The 22,951-nt window shown below is 39.9% G+C and overlaps 1 protein-coding gene across 6 annotated transcripts in view; it reads right to left on the reverse strand.

Moving 5' to 3' along the window:
- elavl4 (ELAV like neuron-specific RNA binding protein 4) overlaps positions 1 to 21,878 on the reverse strand; it is a 93,915-nt gene extending 72,037 nt beyond the window's left edge. For 4 of the 6 annotated variants that reach the window (XM_037698104.1, XM_037698101.1, XM_037698102.1 and 1 more), the window contains exon 1: positions 20,515 to 20,651. In XM_037698104.1, coding sequence (XP_037554032.1) covers positions 20,515 to 20,646 — 132 coding nt within the window. In that variant the 5' untranslated portion in view covers positions 20,647 to 20,651. Of the gene's footprint in view, positions 1 to 2,155; positions 2,407 to 20,514; positions 20,652 to 21,316 lie in introns of those variants that run through there. The other 2 variants (XM_037698105.1, XM_037698106.1) reach the window with 2 other exon arrangements.
- Between the last annotated feature and the right edge of the window lie 1,073 nt (positions 21,879 to 22,951).

Here is a 22,951-nt window from a genome sequence, read left to right on the forward strand (position 1 = left end):
AGCCATCCAGCCATCTAGCCATCCACTTTGCCCGCTTCTTCCTTTTTGGGTCTCAGGGGTCACTGGTGCCCATATTCAGAAGTCACTGTGCGAGAGGCGGGGGACACCCTGGACAGGTCTCCAGTCCATCTCAGGGGACACAGAGACAAATGAGACAAACAACCATTCACTCTCTCACTCACACCTAGAGACAATTTAGAGTTACCAATCAGCCTAACATGCATGTTTTTGGTCTGTGGGAGGAAACCGGAGTACTCGGAGAAAACCCACACATGCACAGAGAGAACATGCAAACTCCACGCAGAAAATCCCCCAGCCAGGATTGTGTCTGCCTTTCTAGCCTGTTCTCAGTTAAGAGTTACCTGCTCCACAGCATAAACATGCATTTCTATGGTTTCCACACTGTGCAACTTTTGTGTTTAATCAGCTTCTAGTAAACAACATCAATCTGTATTTGAGACAAGCATGCTCAAATAAAACCACACAAAACCAATAAGTGACATACCAAATGTGCTGTTATTTTTCAGTATAAAAGCTTCTGTATTGTGCTGTGACTTTTACTTTCACATTAGCTTATCAGACATTATTTCTTCTTTGTCAAAATTACCTTCTTTTTTTTTTTCAAATTAATACTTAGTTTAGAGCTTCACACTTACTGTGCTCTTATCTCATGTTTCTTTAATGTTCTGTTACGTTTAAACCACTTGGCACGTAGATTATGCACAGCAACTAATACATTACTAACACACTCCACCCTGTTAGCATTGATGTGTAACCTTGGAGCACAAGGTGTTCTGCCTCAGGGTAATAGGGCTAATCTGTGTGTGTGTGTGTGTATGTATATATATGTATATATGTGTGTACATATGCACTTGCATACATAACATACACGTTCAACATTGACCAACATTTAACTTTTCTGACTCACTCTTCCACTCCGCGTGTATATCCATTTCTTCCAAACACTGCACATTCTTACTAATGGCATATGCACATATCAATCTTTTCTAGTCACCCCTTCCTTTGTACGCCGTTAGTTATATTCCTGTTAGGTTTTTACACCTCTTTTGACAGAAGACTGAAACTCCCTGTGTCTGAGAATACAGAAAGAGCCAGCAGCCATGTCCCTGGAGAGGAACTGTCTTCATTTTTGTTAGCATTTTGATGGCAATTTAACTAAAAATAGTCTGCACACTTTACAACATGCATTTGCTAACAAATGTTTATGGAAACGCAAAAATAAGTCAGCAAATGGTAAAAAAACAAACAAACAAACAAACAAAAAAACAGATGGATTCATTTAAAATGCAAAAATCCTTAATCAGACTCTTAAGAACGGAACAAATTATTAAACATGAAGGTCTTACTCTGTATGACAGGTGATAGTGACAGGAGGATAAAATGGCTGCTGGTTTTATTAGTAACTCTTACTTTGTTGCGTGCATGTGATGGATGAATGTAATAGTGAGTATCAGAGTGGTGAGAAAAGCGGAACTTGGATGGATCATGATCACAGCTCTCGTGCTGACACACTTCAACACATCAGTAAAAGACAAAAGACTAGAGAAAAAGAGAACGCAGAATAGGAATCACTAATTCCTTCACTTGTAGACCACATGGGTAAACACGCTCAGTGTACGCTAAGGGCCATGCTCGTAAGATTTCTACTCACATAACTTACATTCAATACTATTTACTTTCTATAGCATGTCCAAATTCATTCAGCACTAAGGATGTGCAGTCTACCTCTGCTGCAGTACAGGCAGGTAGATTCCTCACTGCAGAGCTGTGCAAAGGCAGAGAAAGGGGGGTGGGACTCACATACCTAGCTTTATCATAAAATGGGTGTTGTTCCTCTGTTTAACTCATCCCTTTCTTTTCTCCTCGACTTCTGCCTCCACACTGTCTTCTTCCATTGCTTATTCAGCCCTCAAATCTTCAGTCTAACACCCCCAACCCCAGTGAAACCTTCATTCCTGCAAAAAGGAACTTAACATTCTGCATGAGGAAATAGTTGACTTATAACACTGTACTGGCTGTACAACAAGAGTATAACACATGCTTATGGTGGGTGACGATATACTACAAGCACGTCAAGCTGCTGCAGAATAGTGAAAATAAAGTGTGGTGTCAGGCCGCCTGTAGCCTTTCTTACCATCTTAAACCCATTCCACTCCATTTGGGAGATGCCAGCCGTTGTCTCACGTCCCCTCTCTCCTCAACAACTACACCAACGCCCGAGAAAAGAAACCCTCCTACTCTTAACTCCCTTGCCTCAGTCTTCTCCGGCGCTGTCTCCTTACTCTTTGTGTCTCCCTCGGACTCTGCTTCCCCTCTCGTCTCTTCCAGGATCTTAGTTAAGACATGTGCGGAGCAGACATTGCCTTCCTCCACAGATGCTGTGAGGAGAATGATGAGTCTGGAGGAGAGTGCTGGGCTGCAGCAAGACTCTCCCTCCCTCCCTCCCTCCCTGCTCCTCTCAACCTCCCGCCCAGTCCCCTGCTCAGCTGGAAGGTCAGAGCCCTCCCCTTACACTCGAACAGCTCTCTGTGATTGGCAGGTTTGTGCTGCCCGTCATCTCCTCCCCTCCCTCACACCTTCGCTCTCCGGCTGGCTCCCAGCTCTCCTCGGCACACGCCAACCTCTGGCTGCTTTGGCAGAGAAAAGGCTTTCTGAATCCCAGCAAGGCAATCAATCGCAGCTGAAGTCTGCGTGTTTGAGTGAGCAGAGCAGCGCGGAGTGATTGCAGCCTCAGGGCGTTATGATAATAAGATGCCTGCGCAGCACAGTGTATATAAATTAGCTATTATAGAGAGCATAGTAAATCCTCTGTACAGTACACGAGTATACACACTAGAACTCACTGTCCCTCACCCTTATACACACACAACTTAAAGAAACAAAGGATTCAGTTTAAAATAGCAATAATCCAGCCAAATAATCAAATTGCATATAGGCAAAACACTTGTTCAAGGTCCTGCCTATAGGCCTAAGTTATAATGAACTATTTAGAAACAGCTTTGTTTTTTAAGCACTAAAGACAGCGGTTTGTACGGTTGTGTGACTATAAAGCTGAGGCACAATAAGAGACAAGCAGGTAGAAAAGCAAGCTGCTGCTTAGTGTCGCCTACTCACCATGACCATTCACCTGTAAGGATGCCAGCCGACAAACTCAAAAAACTAAAGCCGGTGAAGCGAGTCTTGAGACTGCTGAAGTGGATGAATGAGACGAGGAGGTGGTGTTGTTGTGACAGAAAGGTGTGTGTGTGGGTGTATGGGGTGGAGATGGGGGTGAGTAAAGTGAGTTAAATGTGTGTGTGTAGAAACCCCTGCAGCCGCCTCCCATGCAAAAACACAACAAAAAAAAAAAAACTCAATACGAATTCTTAAAGGAAAAGGTTCTGAACTAACACCCCTTCTACCTCACCTCCCTTAAATAAGCCTGGATTAATGTCCAGTCACCTGGAGGTTTCTGATTGGCTGAGGAGGCGCGGACGGGGCGGGGCACTCCTGGATGAGAGTGAGCCTGGCTGCTTGTGGTCCATCGTGGAGACGCATCATGTGGGAAGTCAAACAGGCGCAGAGCAGTTAAAACGATTGTATATTTGTTTATGCATATAATTATCCATGTGTAATAAATGTGCATGAGATCATGATGTGTTAGGCATCTAATTGATGTGCCTCCAAGTCCCTTCTTTGTTATTGACTGGGAAAAGTGTCTGCATTTTAGCTACTATGCAGGAGTGTGAGGGCTTAAAAAGAGCATAAACTGGGCTGGAAAATTGACAGCACTACTTGGTTTTACTTTAAACTTCCCCCAAATTTCCCCCTAAAGGACTGATCCAAGTTTTGCACCACCAACTTGCTTTAACTTGTTTAAAGATGTTCCTCAGTGTAAAATTATAAGAAACACAAGAGCAGAACCTGTGATATAAGAATTATTAGTAACCATTCTATTGATGTAATGAATCATAATAATAAAAACAAAGTCTGTTTAATTACCAAGAAAACTCTATTTTTTTATTATTATTTTCCAGCAACAATTCAAGTTTTCCTCCAGGACTTTATCTCAGGCAGACAAGAAGAGGGAGCTCTTGCCTCTTTTGAACACAGTTACCTGGCAGGCAAATGTACTCAGCTGAACTTTTACATATTTACACACACCTATATCCAGAATTCACTGCAAAAACATGTCACTTTAATCCTTATACTGCACGATTAACCTCATATTCTCCAAATCCACTCAAACACTGCTTCACAGTCGGATACAAACATTTCATGCTGCAGGCATAAACACAAATCCTCATTTAGAACAAACTCGCATCAAAACATCATGACTTTAAATTTAATTCTAATAAAAAAATGTTTCTGTTCACTTAGAGACTGTTGGCAGGTAAGCACAGTTTTAGGGAAGTCTCAGTTGTGAGGTAAAACAAGCTGGCATTTATTGGTATTCGAGTTTCGTTGAGTTAGTAGTATATTTATAAGCAAAAGAAGCATGAAGCATTAAAAAAAATAAAAAAAATAAAAATGAAACCAAGGTTAAAAAAACAAAACAAGAACAAACAAACAAATAAAAAAATCAGCCTCTACAGAGCTTCAAAAATAAAGATGTGATCCGTTTTTGAGTTTAAACATTTAGAGCAGGTTCTTAAATAATTAATTTATTATTTTAATTTATTTATTTATTCTGTCTTTCAGAAACCTGGCTACAACTGGAGGATTTTGATAGTTTAAATTAATCCACTTCTGCTACTTATTTAAATTTTCTTGTTCCTAGAACAACAGGTCAAGGTGGAGGAGAAACTGCTACATCTTTCAGTCAGGATTATTGATTAATGCTAAACCAATTATTAGTTATAATTCTTTTGAGTCGTTGTTCCTGAGTTTTTTTCGTCCAAAATGGAAATCAGAAAAGCCACTTTTACTGGCTAACCCAAGGGTTCAGTGCTTGGACCAATATTCCTTACTTTATGCTTCCGTTAGGTAAAGTTATTAAACAGCATGAGATACATTTTCATTGTTATGCTGATGATATCCTTGAAACCCAATGAATCCAATCAGTTACTTAGACTACAAGCATGACTTAAAGACATAAAAATCTGGATGAGCCTTACATTTCTGCTTTTAAGCTCAGACAAGACCGAGATGGACCTGAGATTCTTAATACATTTTGTAGTCTTTCACTTTTTCTGGATGGCATTAATTTGGCATATAGTTCTAATGTTAAAACCTTGGTGTTATTTTTGACCAGGATATGTCTTAAATCCCACATTAAAAAAAGTTACCAGGACTGCTTTTCCCCCACCTGCGTAATATCACTAAGATTAGAAACATTTTGTCCAAAAATGATGCAGAAAAACTGGTTCAAGCACTTGTCACGTCTAGACTGGACTATTGTAATGGTTTATTATCTGGGTGTACAGAAAATTCTTTTAAAAGTCTTCAGTTGATCCAAAATGCTGCTGCCAGAGTTTTAACTGGAGTTATAGGAGAGATCATATCTCTCCAGTTTTAGCTTCTGTTCATTGGCTCCCTGTCAAATTCAGAATATAATTCAAAATCTTACTTCGACCTACAAAGCTCTCAACAACCTAGCTCCATCTTATGTTACAGATCTTATTGTTCCATACTTTACTAACAGTGCACTTCATTCTCAGACTGCAGGTTTACTTGAAGTTCCCAGAGTTTCCAAAAGTAGAATCAGAAGACCGAACTTTCAGTTATCAGGCTCCTCTCTTGTGGAACCAACTTCCAGTTTCAGTCCATGAAGCAGACACATTGTCCAGTTTTAAGATTAGGCATAAGTCTTTCCTTTTTGATAAATCCTATAGTTAGGACGAGCTTGGGTTTCCTGGGCTATCCCTGAGTTATGCTGCTATAGGCTTAGACTGCTGTAGAACAAACTGACCACATTTCTTCACTCTGCTGCTGTCTTTACTTCTCTTCCTGTTTGTATATGTAATTATTTCGCTCCTTGACATGTGTTTTTTTGTTGTTGTTCTGCTGGAGGTTTGTTCCTGTTAAAAACACTGTTGCCAATGTGCTTACTCAGGATGGGAGATTACGACGTGAAGATTCAACACAATCTGCTGGTTGCCTGAGACAAGTAACTTTTACTAATTGACTTTTTATGTACTGTATATTAATATTTCTGTTCAATGTCCTGAGATGACTTCTGTTGTGACTTGGTGCTATATAAATAAACTGAATTAAATTGAATTGAAATACTTTTTAAAATAATTAACAGCAACCTTGGAAATTTGGGCTGCCCAATGTCAGAAACACATAGGATTTTTATTTTATTGTAAAATAGGTTTGATAGGTTTGAGAGGTTTTTAGAGGTGGGCGATATCTTGTAATTAAACCAACAGTTATCACAGCACTTAGCATCTCAAACAGCAACACTTCTAAATATGCTGTGTCTGTCTTCTTGGCCAAATCCTTAACAAAAAGTAATACATTTGAAGTTTATTTTTGCAAGTATACTTTAAGTTAAGTATAAGTACATCAAGTATACTACACACCATACTTGTAGTGTACTTGAAGTATATGGATTTAATGCTTGTTTGGACTAAATAGGGACATTTTCATACTATTTTTAAGTATATCAAATAAAGTTTATAAAAAGTAAACTTCAAATACACGTCATAATTTTTAGTGTAAAATAAGTATATACTTGTAGTATACTTAAATAAACTTCTTTTTGTTAAGAGAATGCTAAAAGTGAATGCATTGAAGACTATAATGACTTATGATTTATTGGAGTCTAAGCACTACAGGTATTCCACATAATATTAATATCATAGGGATATACCTGTATTTGTCGCGCGGTCATCATCATGATACATGTCAAAAGTATTAAACAAGATTAAAAAAATTCCTGCAGCTCTACTCACATGAAATTCTGTAAAATACCTTTTACCTGATGGTGATGTTTTAGAGCAAAGTTATTTTAAATATAAAATATGTGTGTCTGTATATGGAGGCTAAAAGATGTCCTCTATCAGCTCAAGTAATCTGCACACAGATTAAACATACATATATTATACATTAAAACTTTGACCATGCACTAATGATCTCCTGACTGAACACAAAGAATAAAAGGAAGAAAAAAGAAAATCAGATGCTTGGGCTGACAAAAAGGCAGCAACGAACAACAGCTCCCCAGACTCTCTGCTTCCTCTCTGACCTCTCCACCTGTCTGGTTAGCTACCGCTAGCTAGCTAGCCTAGTGGAAACCATGCGCCTGACATACTAATGAGAATCTCTGCTACACTCTGATTTAGAACCAAGTAGTAGACACACACACACACACACAGGCACTCAGACTTACACACTCATACACACAGGGGAAGGAGGCTGAACAAGCTTGCTATTGTTTCATATATATAAAAAAAATGCTGGCACTTGCAGTCTACAAGCACGGTATGTAACAAAATAAAGTAACACAAAATGAAACACAATAAAAATGGAATAAAATAAAAATGTGTCCTTTGTCTCTTTTCTTTTGCCGTGCTTCTTTATCTTTTTCTCCAGAGCAGAAGCAAAATTTGCAGCTGAATGGTTCAAGCAACAACCCCCCAGTCTTCTATCTATCTTTTATCCTCCTGCGTTGACCTTTTAGTTTAATAAATGCTTTGGGTTGGACCCAAGAAAAGTCACTCTCCATGCCGCAGCCTTTAATATGCGGCAATTCATGTTTTTATCGGTGATGTTTTTGTTAAGTCCCTACAGTAAAGAACCGAACACTAACTTACTCACAAATCACATCAGACACTTTTTTTATTTGGTCTTTTTTGTTTCTTTGTGCGCTCTCCCTTCACAGTGGAGTAAAGTGGATGATTGTTTCTTGCATCTCATAACGGAAAGAGTTCGGAGGTTGTTTTCTCTCCCCTCATTACGATCCAAATAACCTTTTTCTCTAAATGAGAATGTGATCTGAAAGTGAAAACAGTCTCTCACAGTTGTCTTGCATGGCGTGCTATTTCACTAAATTGCTCCACGAGATGATGATCTTAGAAAACAGCAACAATGATTGCTTCTACGCAGTAAATAGCTATAAACACAATCAGTTTTACTACCATGTTGTGTATGAAGTATATGTAGCTATGACACAAATATGATATTATTGCTTCGATACACACTGTGCATTATTTTATTGTGTATGCTTTAACTGCTTAAGTAAAGACATCTATGCTGAGATACTTCACAGCTCAAGTCAGTGATGTTGCAGGGTGGATTTGGTCTTTCTTATCAAGGTTCTTTATTGTCATTCGCATCTCATGTGGTACATGAGGTGGAACAAAATTGTGTACTCAAGGTCTCAGTTATACTCAAAAGTAGCAAAAATATAGAGTATAAAAAGAAGCAGTAGAGTAGTCCCTCGTTTATCACAGGGGATCCGTACCCTGAAGCCCCGAGATAAGTGAAAAACCGTGAAGTAGGAATAGTAGTACAAGTAGTAAGTAGTAGTTTATTATATAAAGGCGTTTTAACCCTTCCCACACGCTTGCACAAACAATGTTTCTAAATGCTCTAAAAGAGCACATAATGTTATGATTTTCCTTTCTCTGCCTCTGTTACTCTCAGCCACCTGCAAGTGCTATTTGCCACGCCCACTTCTCCTCTCTGCACGCAGATCAGCTGATCAGCAGAAAGTAGTAGTATGTAGTATGGGCTGCACAAATATGCAGCAGGTGCTAAATAATTTTAAATAATTTATTTTAAATAAAAATTCCATGCCAATCGTACGGCTCATCCATCAATCAGCCAATTGTGTGTCACTCCCAATTTTATTTTGAAAAACCGCGATAGAGTGAGTCCGCGATAAACTAACAGTGAAGTAGCGAGGGTCTACTGTATATATGGATCTAAGATATACACTAAACACTAGTAATGTAAAACAGCTCAGCATATTAAACATTAGCCTGATCATGATCATTAATTAGAGTTAATGATTAAAACAGCTACAATTTTAGTTTCCATTTTCATTTTTTGTTAGACATTGCAATTATAAAAAATAATAATTCATAGCTTTTATTGCTTTTGCTACTTGGCTTTTAGGATGGTGACTGATGCTAAAAAGTCATTTGACAAGATAGATTATAATTTCTTTTTTCTCCAGCACAACTTTATAAGTTAAAAAGCTTTTGTGGCTTTAACCGAGGAGGGCCAAATGCACAATCAGCAGTGTGGAACCCCATTTCACTTATTGGCTCTGGCCTGTATCCATTAAACACACACACATAATTATTGCAAACTACACAAACACACACACAAATATGCAATATACTAATCACACAGTCAAAAGCAGATTTAATTTTTTAGCAGCCATGCTCTGACGCTAAGTGCTGCAAAGATGGAGCCTTCAAGTTGAACTCTTGCTTCGAACTTCCTAAAAGTAATAAAATGACTATGTGTATTGAACTCCTCTCAACCCTCAGCTTCCTTAAACCTCCTGGTTGTAGACTTTAAAAGATTATTTGCTGTTCGTCTTAATGCATTGTGACACATCTATCCACTTCCTGACAAATTCGTTTGTTGATACTGAATTTAAAGCTTCGAGCTGTAGATGCGGTGTTGTTTATGAGCAGTACATAACAAGTGTGAAGGAAAAGGTAAAGAATAGCATGCACAGTGCAGCACGCTTGGTTTAAAAATGCAGAGTGCACACAGTGATAATTGTGGGTGCTCTCTGTTTGAGTCTTGTTAACTGTCACATGCGGTGTTTCAACACCTGTCTTGTATTTCACTCTGCATAATAAGGCTTCTATTTAAAAGGAGGAAAAGTGAAGATGCCAGCTGAGGTGTTACCACGGTGCTGGAAATAAATACCTCCATTATTAACAAGGGAGCACAAACTTTCTGATTTAGCAGGAAAACTTGTCTTTGCAATCGCACGTCAGATTCGGATTGAATTAATGCAAACAGGGACGAGACGGAAAACACATCGTGAAACAGAATTATCACAGTGTGGCACCAAAATATTCACCGGGAACAAAACAGCTTTTCAACATACGCATCTGAGGAGAACAACACGATGCTTATCAACATATATAACACATAATTTCCAGCAGCCATCAAAACAGCTTTTTACACATTTATTAGTGCCACAATTTCTCCTCTGCGATGCTTTACTTGTGCTTCTTTTGATTTGTCCTTGACGGATGGATTTAGTTACTCTATTGAAGTTCTGGCGGAAGTAGCATCTTGCTGAGCTACTCAGACTGATGACTGCCCTTCTGCTGGCAGGTGTCCACCCACTGCTGGTAACAATCAGCAAATGACAGTCGCAGTCTTTTAACGTGTCTGTGTCCCTCGGCCGTGTCACATCCAGCAGTAACACCAAACAACCGTCCACATCATCGTATGAAGCTTCCTCAGTGCAACAAGAGCTCGTTGGACTCAACTGACTTTTAGAACGAGCTCAAGTAAAGTGGATGTTTTGTAAAGTTTTATGATCAGGGTTACATGAAGCTCCTGCTTTGCTGCTGCACATTCTTGATTTCTGCTTAAAAGCAGGGCGGATTTTGTTATTTGTAATGAAAGCAACTCCTGAAAGGACAATGTCTATAGCTAGTCGAAGACACAGAGATTGGTTGATGTTAAATCGTTTCAGGAAGATTGTCCAGCTTAAAACCACTCAGAGTGAAGGGTTTATATGAGAGAGATGGGCCTATATGGGTAAAAAGCTAAAGACTGAATTTTGAATTTACAAATTTTACAAAAACATATAACATAAAACATAAACCAGTTTGCTGGTAAATGAACTCAGCCACATTTCTCACATTAAAACTCCAAATCACATCCTTATTAGGCCTGTCATGATAACACATTTTATTGGGCGATAAATTGTCTCAGAAATTATTGTGATAACTGATAATATTGTTTGAAATTTGACAATAATTAGTACTTATTGTCAAATTTAAGAAGAAATGTTTGTTAATTTGTTTTTGCATGTAGTACATTATTTCGACCACCAGATGTCAGTATAAGACCGTTTGAACTGAAGGATGGATAGTAAGGGAGCGAGCAGCATGTCTCTTTAAGAAAAATGGGAGGGAGGCCCCTTGACGTGACATGGGCTGTTTCTCTTTGGTTCTCAAAACGGTGGATGCTCGGTGTGATTTGAGCTCTTTTGCATAGCATTTTTCACACAAAGCTTTAATAAATAACATCAGTAAACAAGTTCTCTGCTTATTTTTGCAGAAAAAAAACCAACAACTTTTTACATGAAGACACGGGTTCCAACTGTGAATTTTGGAACTTCGACAAGACGGAGGATTTTCCTGAGGTCGGCCTGTTAGCTTAGTTCGTAGCTTAGCTTTTCAGCTTAGTAGTAGAAAGAGAGAGACACGATGAGACAATAGAGCCGATGAATGAAAACGAGGTTGATAGTTTTCATTTATCATGTAATTAATTGATTTATTATTTATTGTGACAGGCCTAATCCTTTTCATACAAAAAATGTTTTTCAACACAGTTCTGGTATTTTATTGTGATGGTTTTTCAGATGATAAAGTTAAGAGAAATCCCACTGACAAGCAAACTAAAGAGGTGGCACAAAAGGGGTGGGGGTTGTTATGTCATCATGATTACTGGTACTGACAGTCCCATTATAATTGGGGAGATTGAGCTAGTGGCAGCACGGTGGCGCAGTTGATGGAGCTGCTGCCTCTCAGAGAGCAGGTCGCCCCAGTTCAAATCCCAACCTGGGGGCCTTTCTGTGTGTTTTTAATCACCAACAAACTGTTGTTTTTTTTTTTATCCACTATGGCAGTGTGCTGCTTGTGGGACTCAGTTTGTTTGTGGCTCCTCAGACTGATGAAACCCTTTGGATGAACAACAAAATGTCTCATCACAACAAGAAACCGTCCAGCTAACCTAACTGAGCATTGTTGGACTTTTACCTGGATTATTGAGCATGAACTTTGATGTTCTGGGTGGAGTTTGCATGTTCTCTCTGTGCATGCATGAGTTTTATTTTTTCATGTTAGGCTGATTGGTAACTCTAAATTGTACCTAGGTGTGAGTGAGAGAGTGAATGGTTGTTTGTCTCGTTTGTCTCTATGTGTCCCTGTGATGGACTGGAGACCTGTACAGTGTGTCCCCCGCCTCTCACACAGTGATGGCTGGACATGGAAACCTGTGACCCCAGAGACCCGAAAAATGAAGAAGCGGTTAAAGATGCTGGATGGATGGATGGATGGACGGATGGATGGATGGATGGATGATTGGATGGATTGAGCTAGTGCTTTGAAATAATTGTTTCTGGGGCTGAATGAGAAAAATGTTGACATTGTACTTTGGAGAACCTGAAAGCTACATCCTAAATTTGGCTGACATCTTATAAACCAAAACTAACAGACATATGAATGACATGTTTCACATAAACTATTTTAGGACTTGTATTTGGTAAAAAAAAAAAAGCCCAGCTTGTCTAGCTGGAGCCTTCTCTCTACATCCTTTTTCCTCAGTGGCAGCGGGCATGATGCACAGTCAGCTTAACCCCTGCCTGTGTCACACTCTTTGCTGGAAACTCTTCAGATCCAAAGTGAATTCTTCATGCTGATCTCAGAACATGGGTCTGCCGCATTTGTCACAGCCACTTTCTTCAACTTTAACTCAAATCCGTTAGCTGAGGCAGGAGTTATGCCGACTGCACAGATGTGATCGGGGGCTGTTTGAAAGCTGAAACCCATTCAGCCACATTGTGGATGAACTGCTCTGACACAAACACTCACTGTGCATATCCATTTTTATGTTTTGAGATTAGATTTTTATTTAGACATTTTCACATTAGTGGGAAATAAATTCCTTATATTGGCTTTAAAAATAAATAGTTTTGGAGAAAATAGTCATGGTCTTTCAGATTTTTTAAGTTATAGCTCAGTGTAACTCAAACAGGGAAGGTTTGAGCCCAGGAAGGCTTAGTAAGGCATTCACTGTTAGGACTGGCATGTGTTCTGGCACTGAGCATGTATTCTCAACAGGATTCTGGTGGATTAGTGTCCATTTGGATGACAGAGCGTTCCACCGCATGGGCTGACATTCAACTTCAGGGGGTCTCTCAATGATCATAAAGTTCAGTCGTGCTATTATAAAAATAAAAAAATGCATTTTTATTAAAAAGGCATCCAAAAATATTATATTCGGAGTGAGAGATGTGTGTGACGACCAGAACAGCAAACTGTTTAGTATTCTAAATGTATGTCTGAATCGGGTGTCAGATGAAGCCAAGGCCACGCTGCAGCACGGTGGGTCAGAGGATCATGGGGGTTTACTCGTGGGCTCGGGGCTGCGAGGAAGGCAGTCCGTTTCACGTTTGATCCCGGTCGGGGTACATCCAGGCACACAGAGCAACTGCTGTGGTCCATCTGGTGCAGACTTTAATCACAATTCCCCCATTTATAACCCCCCCCCCCCCCACACACACACACACACACACAAAGTACATAAAGCTTTCCAACTGCGGCTGCTGCTCACTATCTAACCTTTCATTTACATTATTTATTTTCCTCATCACCAGTTTTTTTAATTTGCAGAAACAATCCCCGTTTTTCTCCTTACACAGTCTGCTGCTCAGACCTAAAGCAAGGAAGAAAAAAAAATGGAACACGTAAGGCCTTTTATCTGTCACGGTGTTTTAAACCTCATCAAAAATCTCGCTATGAAATCTGTTTAAATGACGGCACCGTGGCTTTTGATAAGGAATAACCTTTGAGAAATTAGTCACATCCAGAGTCTTTTAGGAGGCTGGCCATTGGTACCGTGGACTAAAAACTATACCCACACTGGACAAATCCATCTCTGAAAATGTCACTTCATGCTTGAAGAAAACCAAGTGTGTAATGCAGCAGAAGGTGGGTGGAGGGTGGGGGTGGGGACAACTCAGAGGGTTTAAATGCCTACATGCTTCGAGACATGATTCAGTTTTTTTTGTGTGTTGTTGAGACTTTCCGCTGATTGAAGAGTAAAAAAGTCATTATAAAACACATTCTAGAAGTAGTTTCCACTGCAAATAGGACTTCATGTCACAAAGATCCAAGGAAATCCATATTTCATAAAAACAATACAAGCTATTGTGATTTTCTGAAAAGGAACATACATTTTTATATTAGTAAGTTTTGTTAATTTGCTCACTTTAAATTCATGTTTTTTGGTTAAATTCTGTCTGTTAGATTATGTTTAATACTACTAGAGTTGAATGATTGGCCAAAAACAATGTTAATGGTTAGGTTTGGTAGAGCAATGGTTCTCAAACTGGGGTCCCCGGACCCATTGGGGTCTGTGAGCTGGTGCTTGGGGGTCCGCAAAAAAAACAAACAAAAAAAAAAAAACAAAAGCATGTAGATGTTTAACAACCCATTAAAATATACCAAAATACAGGAACTTGCATCTACTTTATTCAAAATTTTCTGGGGGAGGACCCCGAGAACCCCACCCACCAATCCACTATTTCTGTTCTGGCATCGATCGTTTTACAAATTAAGCCGTTACTTGGTATGACTAATGCTGTTATGATTCTGTTCACTTTTATGTAAAGAGTTTTCTGCATTCATTTGAAGAAGTAGTCATATATTTATTATGTTCATTATGTGAATAGGTAAAGTTTTAAAGTGGTTTTTGATACTGGTATTTTTTTCAAAACTGTAATTTTTGAAAGTTGAAAAAAAAAAAGGTAATTAAGTGTGTCTTGAATGAAAAATACCCCATGTTTAAAAGTATAAAAATTGTATTAACCCTATTAAAGAACTAGTCTTAAGTATTTATGTTACACACATATTTCCATTGCATTAAAGAGACAAATTGAAGGAAGTTATTAAATAAACATGAGGGTTATGAGGGGCCCGTGACCCAAAATGGAAGAAGCGGGTAAAGAAAATGGATGGATGGATGGTTGTGAGGGGGGTCCCTGAAACTTTTTCTCTGCTGTAAGGGGTCCCTGAACCCAAAAAGTTTGAGAAGCCCTGTTGTAAAGAAATTATTAACCTTTTACTTATGTTTTTGCTTTTCCCCAATAAATCTTGATTAAATTTGCCAGGCAAGAGCTATAAACAACAACAGCATTTTTATATTTCATTTACTTTCTCATCTAATGTACACACAAGGTTAATCTCTGGAATCTTCAAGAAGAACCAGGAGTGAGGAGCAGAAACTACAACAATAACTTTTTCTTTACACTAATGCACAAGTCACCCTTTCATCATTTATTCATGATGACAGCGGATATTTTTCCTCATCCCCGGCAATTAGCAAATCAATGAAAACGAAGCAGCTCTGAAACCATCATTTCTTAGAGGAGACAAAACAGTGTTGTTCATCAACAAGCCAGACACAATCCCTCACCTATTGGCAGTATCGTCAGAATCCCAGAATCTACAGCGAGCTGCGAACAATAGGGCACATTTCCTCATGCGACTGCTTTTAAAATGACAGGAGCATATTTGTTGTTTGGTCAAAGGTTCTCACCGACAAAATGGGCGTCTTTTATGAAGGGGAATAAGAGCACTTCATGTTCTTTTTGTCAGAAAATTGTGCTTGCATTATCAATTGTTTTTTTTTTTGTCTAGTGTGAAAGAGTTATGAGCTGAAGTCATCTGAGTGAGATTATCACAGATGGAGACAGGTCAGTGAAGGGCTCGCGCAGGCTAATACCTCTTTTGTTATGGTTTGAAAGGTTGACATATATCCACACTGTTTTGATATCGCTGTCGGTTTTATAATTAATTTGGTAAAGCTGGCGGATCTAATACATGACTCAAACATTTATTTTAGCAAGCAACATGGGTATCTGTAATTAGATGTAGCGAACCTGCCAAACAGTCAAGGAACAAATTTTGTTTTCTCTCATTATTCTGCAGATAACAAAATATCAGAACAGATTTGCAAATACAGTCCTTTATTTTGCTCTTTAGACAAGTCTGTTTTCTTATTCTCTTTGTATTTATCCTTCTTAAGCCAGATAAAACAACTGCAACTGAATGCGAGAGCATTGCTCTGGACAGACGACAGATTACGCTCTGAAAATAAATGTTGGAATTTCCAAGAGAAAGGGCAACCCTGTGATTCTTTAGAAAAGTCAGCTGAATAGCAGGAAGTAAGATTTATTTCAACCCGCTGAAAAGTAAAAAGAACATTTTGGAAACCAATCCCTTCAACAATTTACAAGCCCACTGTGGAAATATAATCCACTCCATAACTTGTGATAATTACAATTTAGTGATGTTAATGTGTGCATTAAAAAGCTGTCAATTAGTGTGGGAATAATATGAGACTGAATCATTTAGCTTTAAGTGGTGGGTGTGACTTTTTTATTTACAGTTTTATGTTTTTAGTCAATCAGTTTCTTTCAGCTGCTCCTTGTTCAGGGGTCACCACAGCGAGCGAACTCGCATGAAAGATTTGGCAATTTGTTTTACACCAGATGACGCAAGCTGGTTTCAAACCCGCAACCTCAGGATTACAAGACCGTGGCACTGACCACCGAGCTACCGCAGCCCCAGATCATACATTTCTAGTATTTTTTTTATATTCACTCAGAGATCGTTTAGGAGTCTTTAACACTTTGTTGAAGCTGTGTTTACAAGTCAATGTAGGAATACATATAGTGGTTCTCACAGTTTACTGAGAAAACCCAAATGTGAAATTATTCAAGTGACAAGGTTTGATGGGAGTTACTTGTGCGGGAAAATTAGCTTATGCTGAGTGTTAGTATGGATCGCATTAGGAGCTTGTTTTTACTTCCTGTCGATGTCGTTGATAAATGTATCATAATTTGTATTGTAGTGTATAATCAATGGGGAATAACTGGTTAATTAATATTGCTGCAAAGTCATGCAATGCACAAAAAGGATCTTGCAGATGTGGTAAATTGTACAAACAACAAAAAGACAAAGACAGAGTGTGAAAATGGCCAAAAGGAGAAAAACTCTACTTAGCTAGCAGTGTTTGTGTTTATGGTATATAGCTGTGAGAAAAGGTGTGTGTATGTGTGTGTGTTGTGTGTGGGGGTGCATGAGCTTTCAGACACCTGCTTCATTCTGCAGTGATGGCTCCCAGCGGGACACAGGCTCAGCTGCTGATCACCAGGCCCTCCCTGCAGCACTGGTGGCCAACACACACACCCAAACGCACTGACACACTCCTCTTCCAACAACAAATGCGAACCCTTCAAGCTCCCTCCTTATAGTGTTCCTCGTAACTGACACACCACATGTGCTCAGATCAGCCGTAAACATGACACGATGCACAAGCTGCACGGTCCATGTTCATGTGGTGCAGAATATAAATTCAGTGCAGCAGAGGGGTCTTAACTCGCTCCACTCTAGTGAGTAATGTGCTATAGGCCGCATTGTTAAAAATTATATATCCTTACAGCTAAAAGGGTTTTGCTGCATCAAACCGCTTTTAAATCTGCACTTGTCAAGAGAGAAATCATCACCTCTTTTTCTTTATTTGCAGTCATATTTTCTAAAACAAAAATCGGCCTTATTGCTCATTTAAAATTTACAGCCGATCGCCTAACAGGTTCAGAACATTATAAGAAAGCCACGTTTGTTTTTTCCCCTCTCAGTCGCGTGTTAATCAGCCGCTATTGTACTTGTGGCGTGATTATCATTCCTGATCCTGCAATTTGCACATTTCTGCGTCGCTCCATTCCGCGAGCGTCTCTTTCTCATTCGGCGTCGTCCTTCAGTCTGCTGCACCTGTTTGCGCCTCGGTGACAGCAGGGTTGCAGAGCATAAATGAACTAATTTCCTGGATATAGACAACACGGCAATCAAGGCACAGAGAAATGCAGTGAGCGGCAGATGGAAGGAGCTAATTATTGTTATGAAATAGAGATGACCTCTAACTATCTGCTGGCTGCCTATACTCCGTGGTGACATATTTGCCATCTCCTATGCCACCATCCACCCCTTTTCCCTTTCTAGTTTTTGTTGCAATTTGTAAGGATTATAAATGACTTCAGGCAGGTTTAAAATGCAGCCTCTCTCCCTTTGTTAAATGTGGAAACAGAAAAGATTGCAGTTGTCAAACAAAGCCCAGTGTCACATAGAGAACGGCAGCTGCCTGCAGTGGGTAATCAGTGCAGCCTTCTCCAAATTAGCGACATTCAGCTCTGAAGCATGATGCTCAGAAAGTGTTAGTAGATGTGCATTTTTGGAAATTGGATCTCTACGCCAGGAAACCCAGAATTGTTAGGAATTCAATTTCTGTTAGTGTGCTATCTACAAATGTCCCCCTCTTCGTCTGAGATGGACATCGTGATCAAACTGAAACTCGAGAATATTCGTTTGAATTTCATTAACCGTCTGCTTCTGTTCTCATCGCTCAGGAAATTAATTTTTTGAATGCTGTTTTAAACGTCGCTGCCTCGCAAGCTTTAACCAAAGGACGCACAATCGAGAACATGCACACTCAGTCACAGACACAGAGCAAACTGCACAAACATTTTTTTTTTTTTTCACAAAATGAATGCAGTCACGGTTTTCTCCAGGTACTCCGGTTTCCTCCCACAGACCAAAAACATGCATGTTAGACTGATTGGTAACTCTAAATTGTCCCTAGGTGTGAGTGAGAGAGTGAATGGTTGTTTGTCTCGTTTGTCTCTATGTGTCCCTGTGATGGACTTGCGACCTGTCCAGGGTGTACCCCGCCCCTCGCACAGTGATTGCTGGACATGGGCACCGGCGACCCCCGTGATTCAAAATGTAAAAAGCGGGTAAAAGATAATGGATGGATGAATGCAGTCACAATCAAGTAAGCGTAAACTACACTGCAAATATGCAGTTTGTTGGAGAATAAAACATATTTTTTTAAATTGTGCAATGAATATAAATGAAGCCCCTTTTCTTAAATTTTTTAATCTTCATTTTCATCACAGATTTTTTGTTTTAATTAACCATCTTTATCATTAATATGCAACAAAAATTTACCTGCCACTATTATTTCCTTTTCGTAGCACCAGCTTAAAAAAAAAAAAAAAAAAAAAAAGCAATCTTGTTTTTGAACCTTTGCACGCTAAAACAACCAGAATCTTCCAGCACATTTCTCTAATGTATGCAAATGATCTCGCTGGGCCTAATGAAGGCACCATTAATCACTTTAACGATGGTCTTTTTTAACCAGGGTAATCACACACACAAACACACACACATGCGCACACACAATCAACATCTTTTGATCAGAAATTAAGTATTGTTTAAATTATTTTCATCAATACGTTTGATTATTTTCCTTTAAAGATGCCAAATCTGTCGATTGCTTTTACCCTAACGTAAAGTAAAATGAAACAAATGTCTCATCTTCATGCTCCACTATACAAATGACACTTATTTCTACAAAATTCCTCCTATTAAGGCACAAAAACATAAACTATGTTGACATGTCAAGTGCATTTATGCCTCAAATCCAGCTGATTAGTTCAGCTGATTAGATCCAGCATCTTTATGCAAACAGCTGATAACTGTCTAAACAAAAAGCGGAACAGCAAATACGTCAGGTTTTGTAAAATGCCGGGAAACCAATGTACAGATGGCTTTGAACGTGTGCAAAAATTAAAAGCAAAAAGAGAGGGGGAATATGTATTTTTTCAGCTCAGCTCCTCACAGATATATCCCACTACTTAATCTCTTCCCATGAATTTACATAAACTTGATGGAAACCCCTGGGTGCAGTCAGCAGCATGACAGTCGGTTATGAAGGCTTCAGGGAGGCTCCGGGGTGTGGATCTGAGCCAGTTTGAAGGGGAGCCGAACCAGCGAAGAGCCCACAGCAGATTAGACACCCACAGCTTCATGTCGCTTTTATGCGGCAAGTGAGGGATTTTCTTACAACGCTTTCTGCCTAAATGCTTAAGGTTTTCCTCATTCCTGCTTTTCCCTTCTGGGTCCCCTTTCCCTCAAATAATCTTTATTATATAAATTTGTAAATTGCAGAGTAATGTTGACTCTGGTGGAAAATGTATGTCTACAGACGTGCTGTTTTCTCTAAGTCCATTGTAGTGATTTGGATTGAACTGACTGAACTTTCCTTTAGGTTATTTTCAAAGACAAGTTTTACAACTGAAATGCACAGCTCTCGCGTATCTGTGAAATTGTTAGGCAATTTTATTCAACGTCTAAGCACAAAATTAAACTCGGAATACTCCGGGTGCCACAGAATTCACGCAAATCCACAGAAGCTCGTACCCGCTCAGATGCTCACCCATGCATGCATGCACACACAAACACCTCAAATTCCCTTGATAATAATATGACTGGCAGAGGCTAAAGACAGAGTAGGCGGCCATAATCGAACAAACGCAACATTGTAAATATTTACTAATACTATCCGCCGAGAATACAGACAGAATCCCACAAATTGAATTGCTCTCTTTTTATCCTCTTTTCTTTAAAACACACAAAGCAATTTCCAACCAGACTACCTACCACAACACTTTTCTTTTTTATGCTTGTCTGTATTTGTTAAAGAGGTGGAGGTATATTGCTCTATCTTGCCTCTTACCAAGGGTGACCTGTAGCCCATCTGGGCAGGCGATGACAGGAGATCCCTGGGAAATAGCGGCGAGTGTGTCTCGGGGACGGAGCCCACGCCACTGGCTGCTAGTCCCGAGAGCTGCCCGTACCTCGCCATCATCTTGAGATGCTGCTCACAGAACACACACGCTCATACAAAGACACGGGAGGAGAGGGGGAGGAGAGATGGGAGGTGTGGGGGGAGGATAGAAAAAGGGAGGGAGGGGGGTGTCAGAAAAGGGAAGGAGAGCCGATAACAGCAGGTATAGGAAGGACAGTGGGAATGGTAAAGGACAGAAAAGGGAGTGAAGGGGAGAAAACTTGAAGAGAGACGGGTTTACACGAACACGTTGCTCACACAAACGCCATGTGTGAACATGCAACACACTCACACTTACACTGTCCGTGCACATGAAGGTACACAGTTTTAGCCCCACATGTGCAATTTCGCAGCAAACCTGTGTTTAATGGGCTTTATGGCTGCCTCGATTTCATTACAATAGGAGGGGGTCGAAAGTCTGCACTGGCTCTCCATTTATGATTACAAGACAGAATGAGTGTCAGAAACATAGCAGTCCCTTTTTTGTACCAACTAGAGTGCTGTGGAAATAACAAGCTGCTGTTATCAATCATCCCCTGTCTTCTGGGTGTGAGCATAGAGGTGTAGGCACACACACAAACACAAACGCACACACATGGTCATACAACGATACAAATGACAGAATGGTCGGCAGCAGACAGACACAGGCGAGACGTGGACACAAATACAAAGCAAATGCAAGTGTCTTTACCTCATTGCTCAACAAAGCAGCGTTGAGTGTTCGGCTTATTTCGAACATGTTCAGATTCGACGAAATGTTTTTTTTTTTTTTTTGTTTTGTTCTGTCCTTTAATATTTAGACTCTCTTCAGTTTCTGTGATTGGGGAACCAGTCACTCTGTCCCAGGAACACAGGAAAATAAAAAAAAATAAAAAAAATCAACTGAAAAAAGGAGGAGAATAAAAAATAAAAAAAAATCCTCTTTATTTCTGATTTTGGAGCGGTGATTTTTCAGTCCTCTGATTTCTTTTCTTTAATCTGCTCTCTCTCTCTCTCTCTCTCGCTCGCTCTCTCTTTCTGCTGATGCTCTTCTGCTGGCTGTGGCTGTTTAGTGGAGGCGTTTGTGCCCGGGGTCTCCGCACACGTCTGAGGAGTCAATACGCTGCTGTCTTTTAAAATCTCCCCAGAGTCAGCACATTAAAAACAGGCAGTCAGTGGGTCGGTGGGTCAGGCTGGCGGGCTGGCTGGCTCCCTTATCTGTCCCCCGCACACTGGCTTACACAAAACGCTCCGATCCTCACACTGCTCGCTAGCAGATTAGCCTGTCCCAAAACATAGCACTTAGTTTAAACTCTCCTCCCTTTTGCTCTCTTTTTTCTCTCTCTCTCTCTTCGAGTATTGCTCCTTCTGGCTCCCCTCCCTCTCTCCATCCCTTCCTGCATCACGCCCCCCCCCCCCCCCCCCCCCCCTCCCCGCCGCCCCCCCCCCCCCCCCCCCCACATTGCTCATGCATTCAGGCAGCTACAGTTCACTGTGCCACCACAAGGTGGGAAGACTGTTCTTGCATCAGCACCACTACTCTCCTCCTTCCTGAGCATCTCCTATTTCTTAGATTGTTCTTTTCATGTGAAATGCACAATTTTACTACTAGACAAAACAAATACCAGAGTTTAAAAAAAAAACAAGTTGGAAGCAGTAACTAAGTTATTTGGTTTTAATTAGAATTTTTTTCTAACAAAAAAGAAAAAAGCTATTTGTATTAGATAAAAATTTTTGAAAGATAACTCCTTTACAAAAAAAAGGCAATCATTGTTAGTAATAGATGCTCAAAAGCAAGTTCAACTGAAGCATCCATGGGTAACAGAGAGGATGGACTGAGCATCAAGGTCAGGTGGTTGTCCTCCTTCTCAGTAGGGTGTGGCACAGAGATGACGAAGCAGACAGTCACAGTCGTGGCAGGAGATCCCAAAGTTGAAACAAACAAAACAAAAGAGAAAAACTGTGGTCAAGAAATAGCATATAGTCTAAACAGAAAAAATATTGATGCTTATAAAAATATATTAATACTTAGACAAAATGTTTACGATGCTGGATGATGCATCATTTTCATCTTCTCTAAACCAGTCTACACATGTATTCATCAACACGTTGAAGGAATCCTCCTCCCTACTAATTTAAATGTGCTTTTCTCTGCTCTGGATCAGAGTTGAGGGTGGGTGGTGGATTAGAGGTGGTGAGGGGAGGGTCGGGGGCGCTGGTTGCAGACAGTTAATAGCAACCTTATTGACTCTGGACCATCTGTTTTGGTGGATGCTGTCCAGCAGAAAAAAAAAAAAAAAAGAGAGAGAGAGAGAGAGAGAGAGAGAGAGAGAGAGAGAGAGAGAGA

This window comes from Nematolebias whitei, chromosome 3, assembly GCF_014905685.2.
Source record: "Nematolebias whitei isolate Nwh7 chromosome 3, NemWhi1, whole genome shotgun sequence".
In the NCBI taxonomy this organism is placed as follows: domain Eukaryota; kingdom Metazoa; phylum Chordata; class Actinopteri; order Cyprinodontiformes; family Rivulidae; genus Nematolebias; species Nematolebias whitei.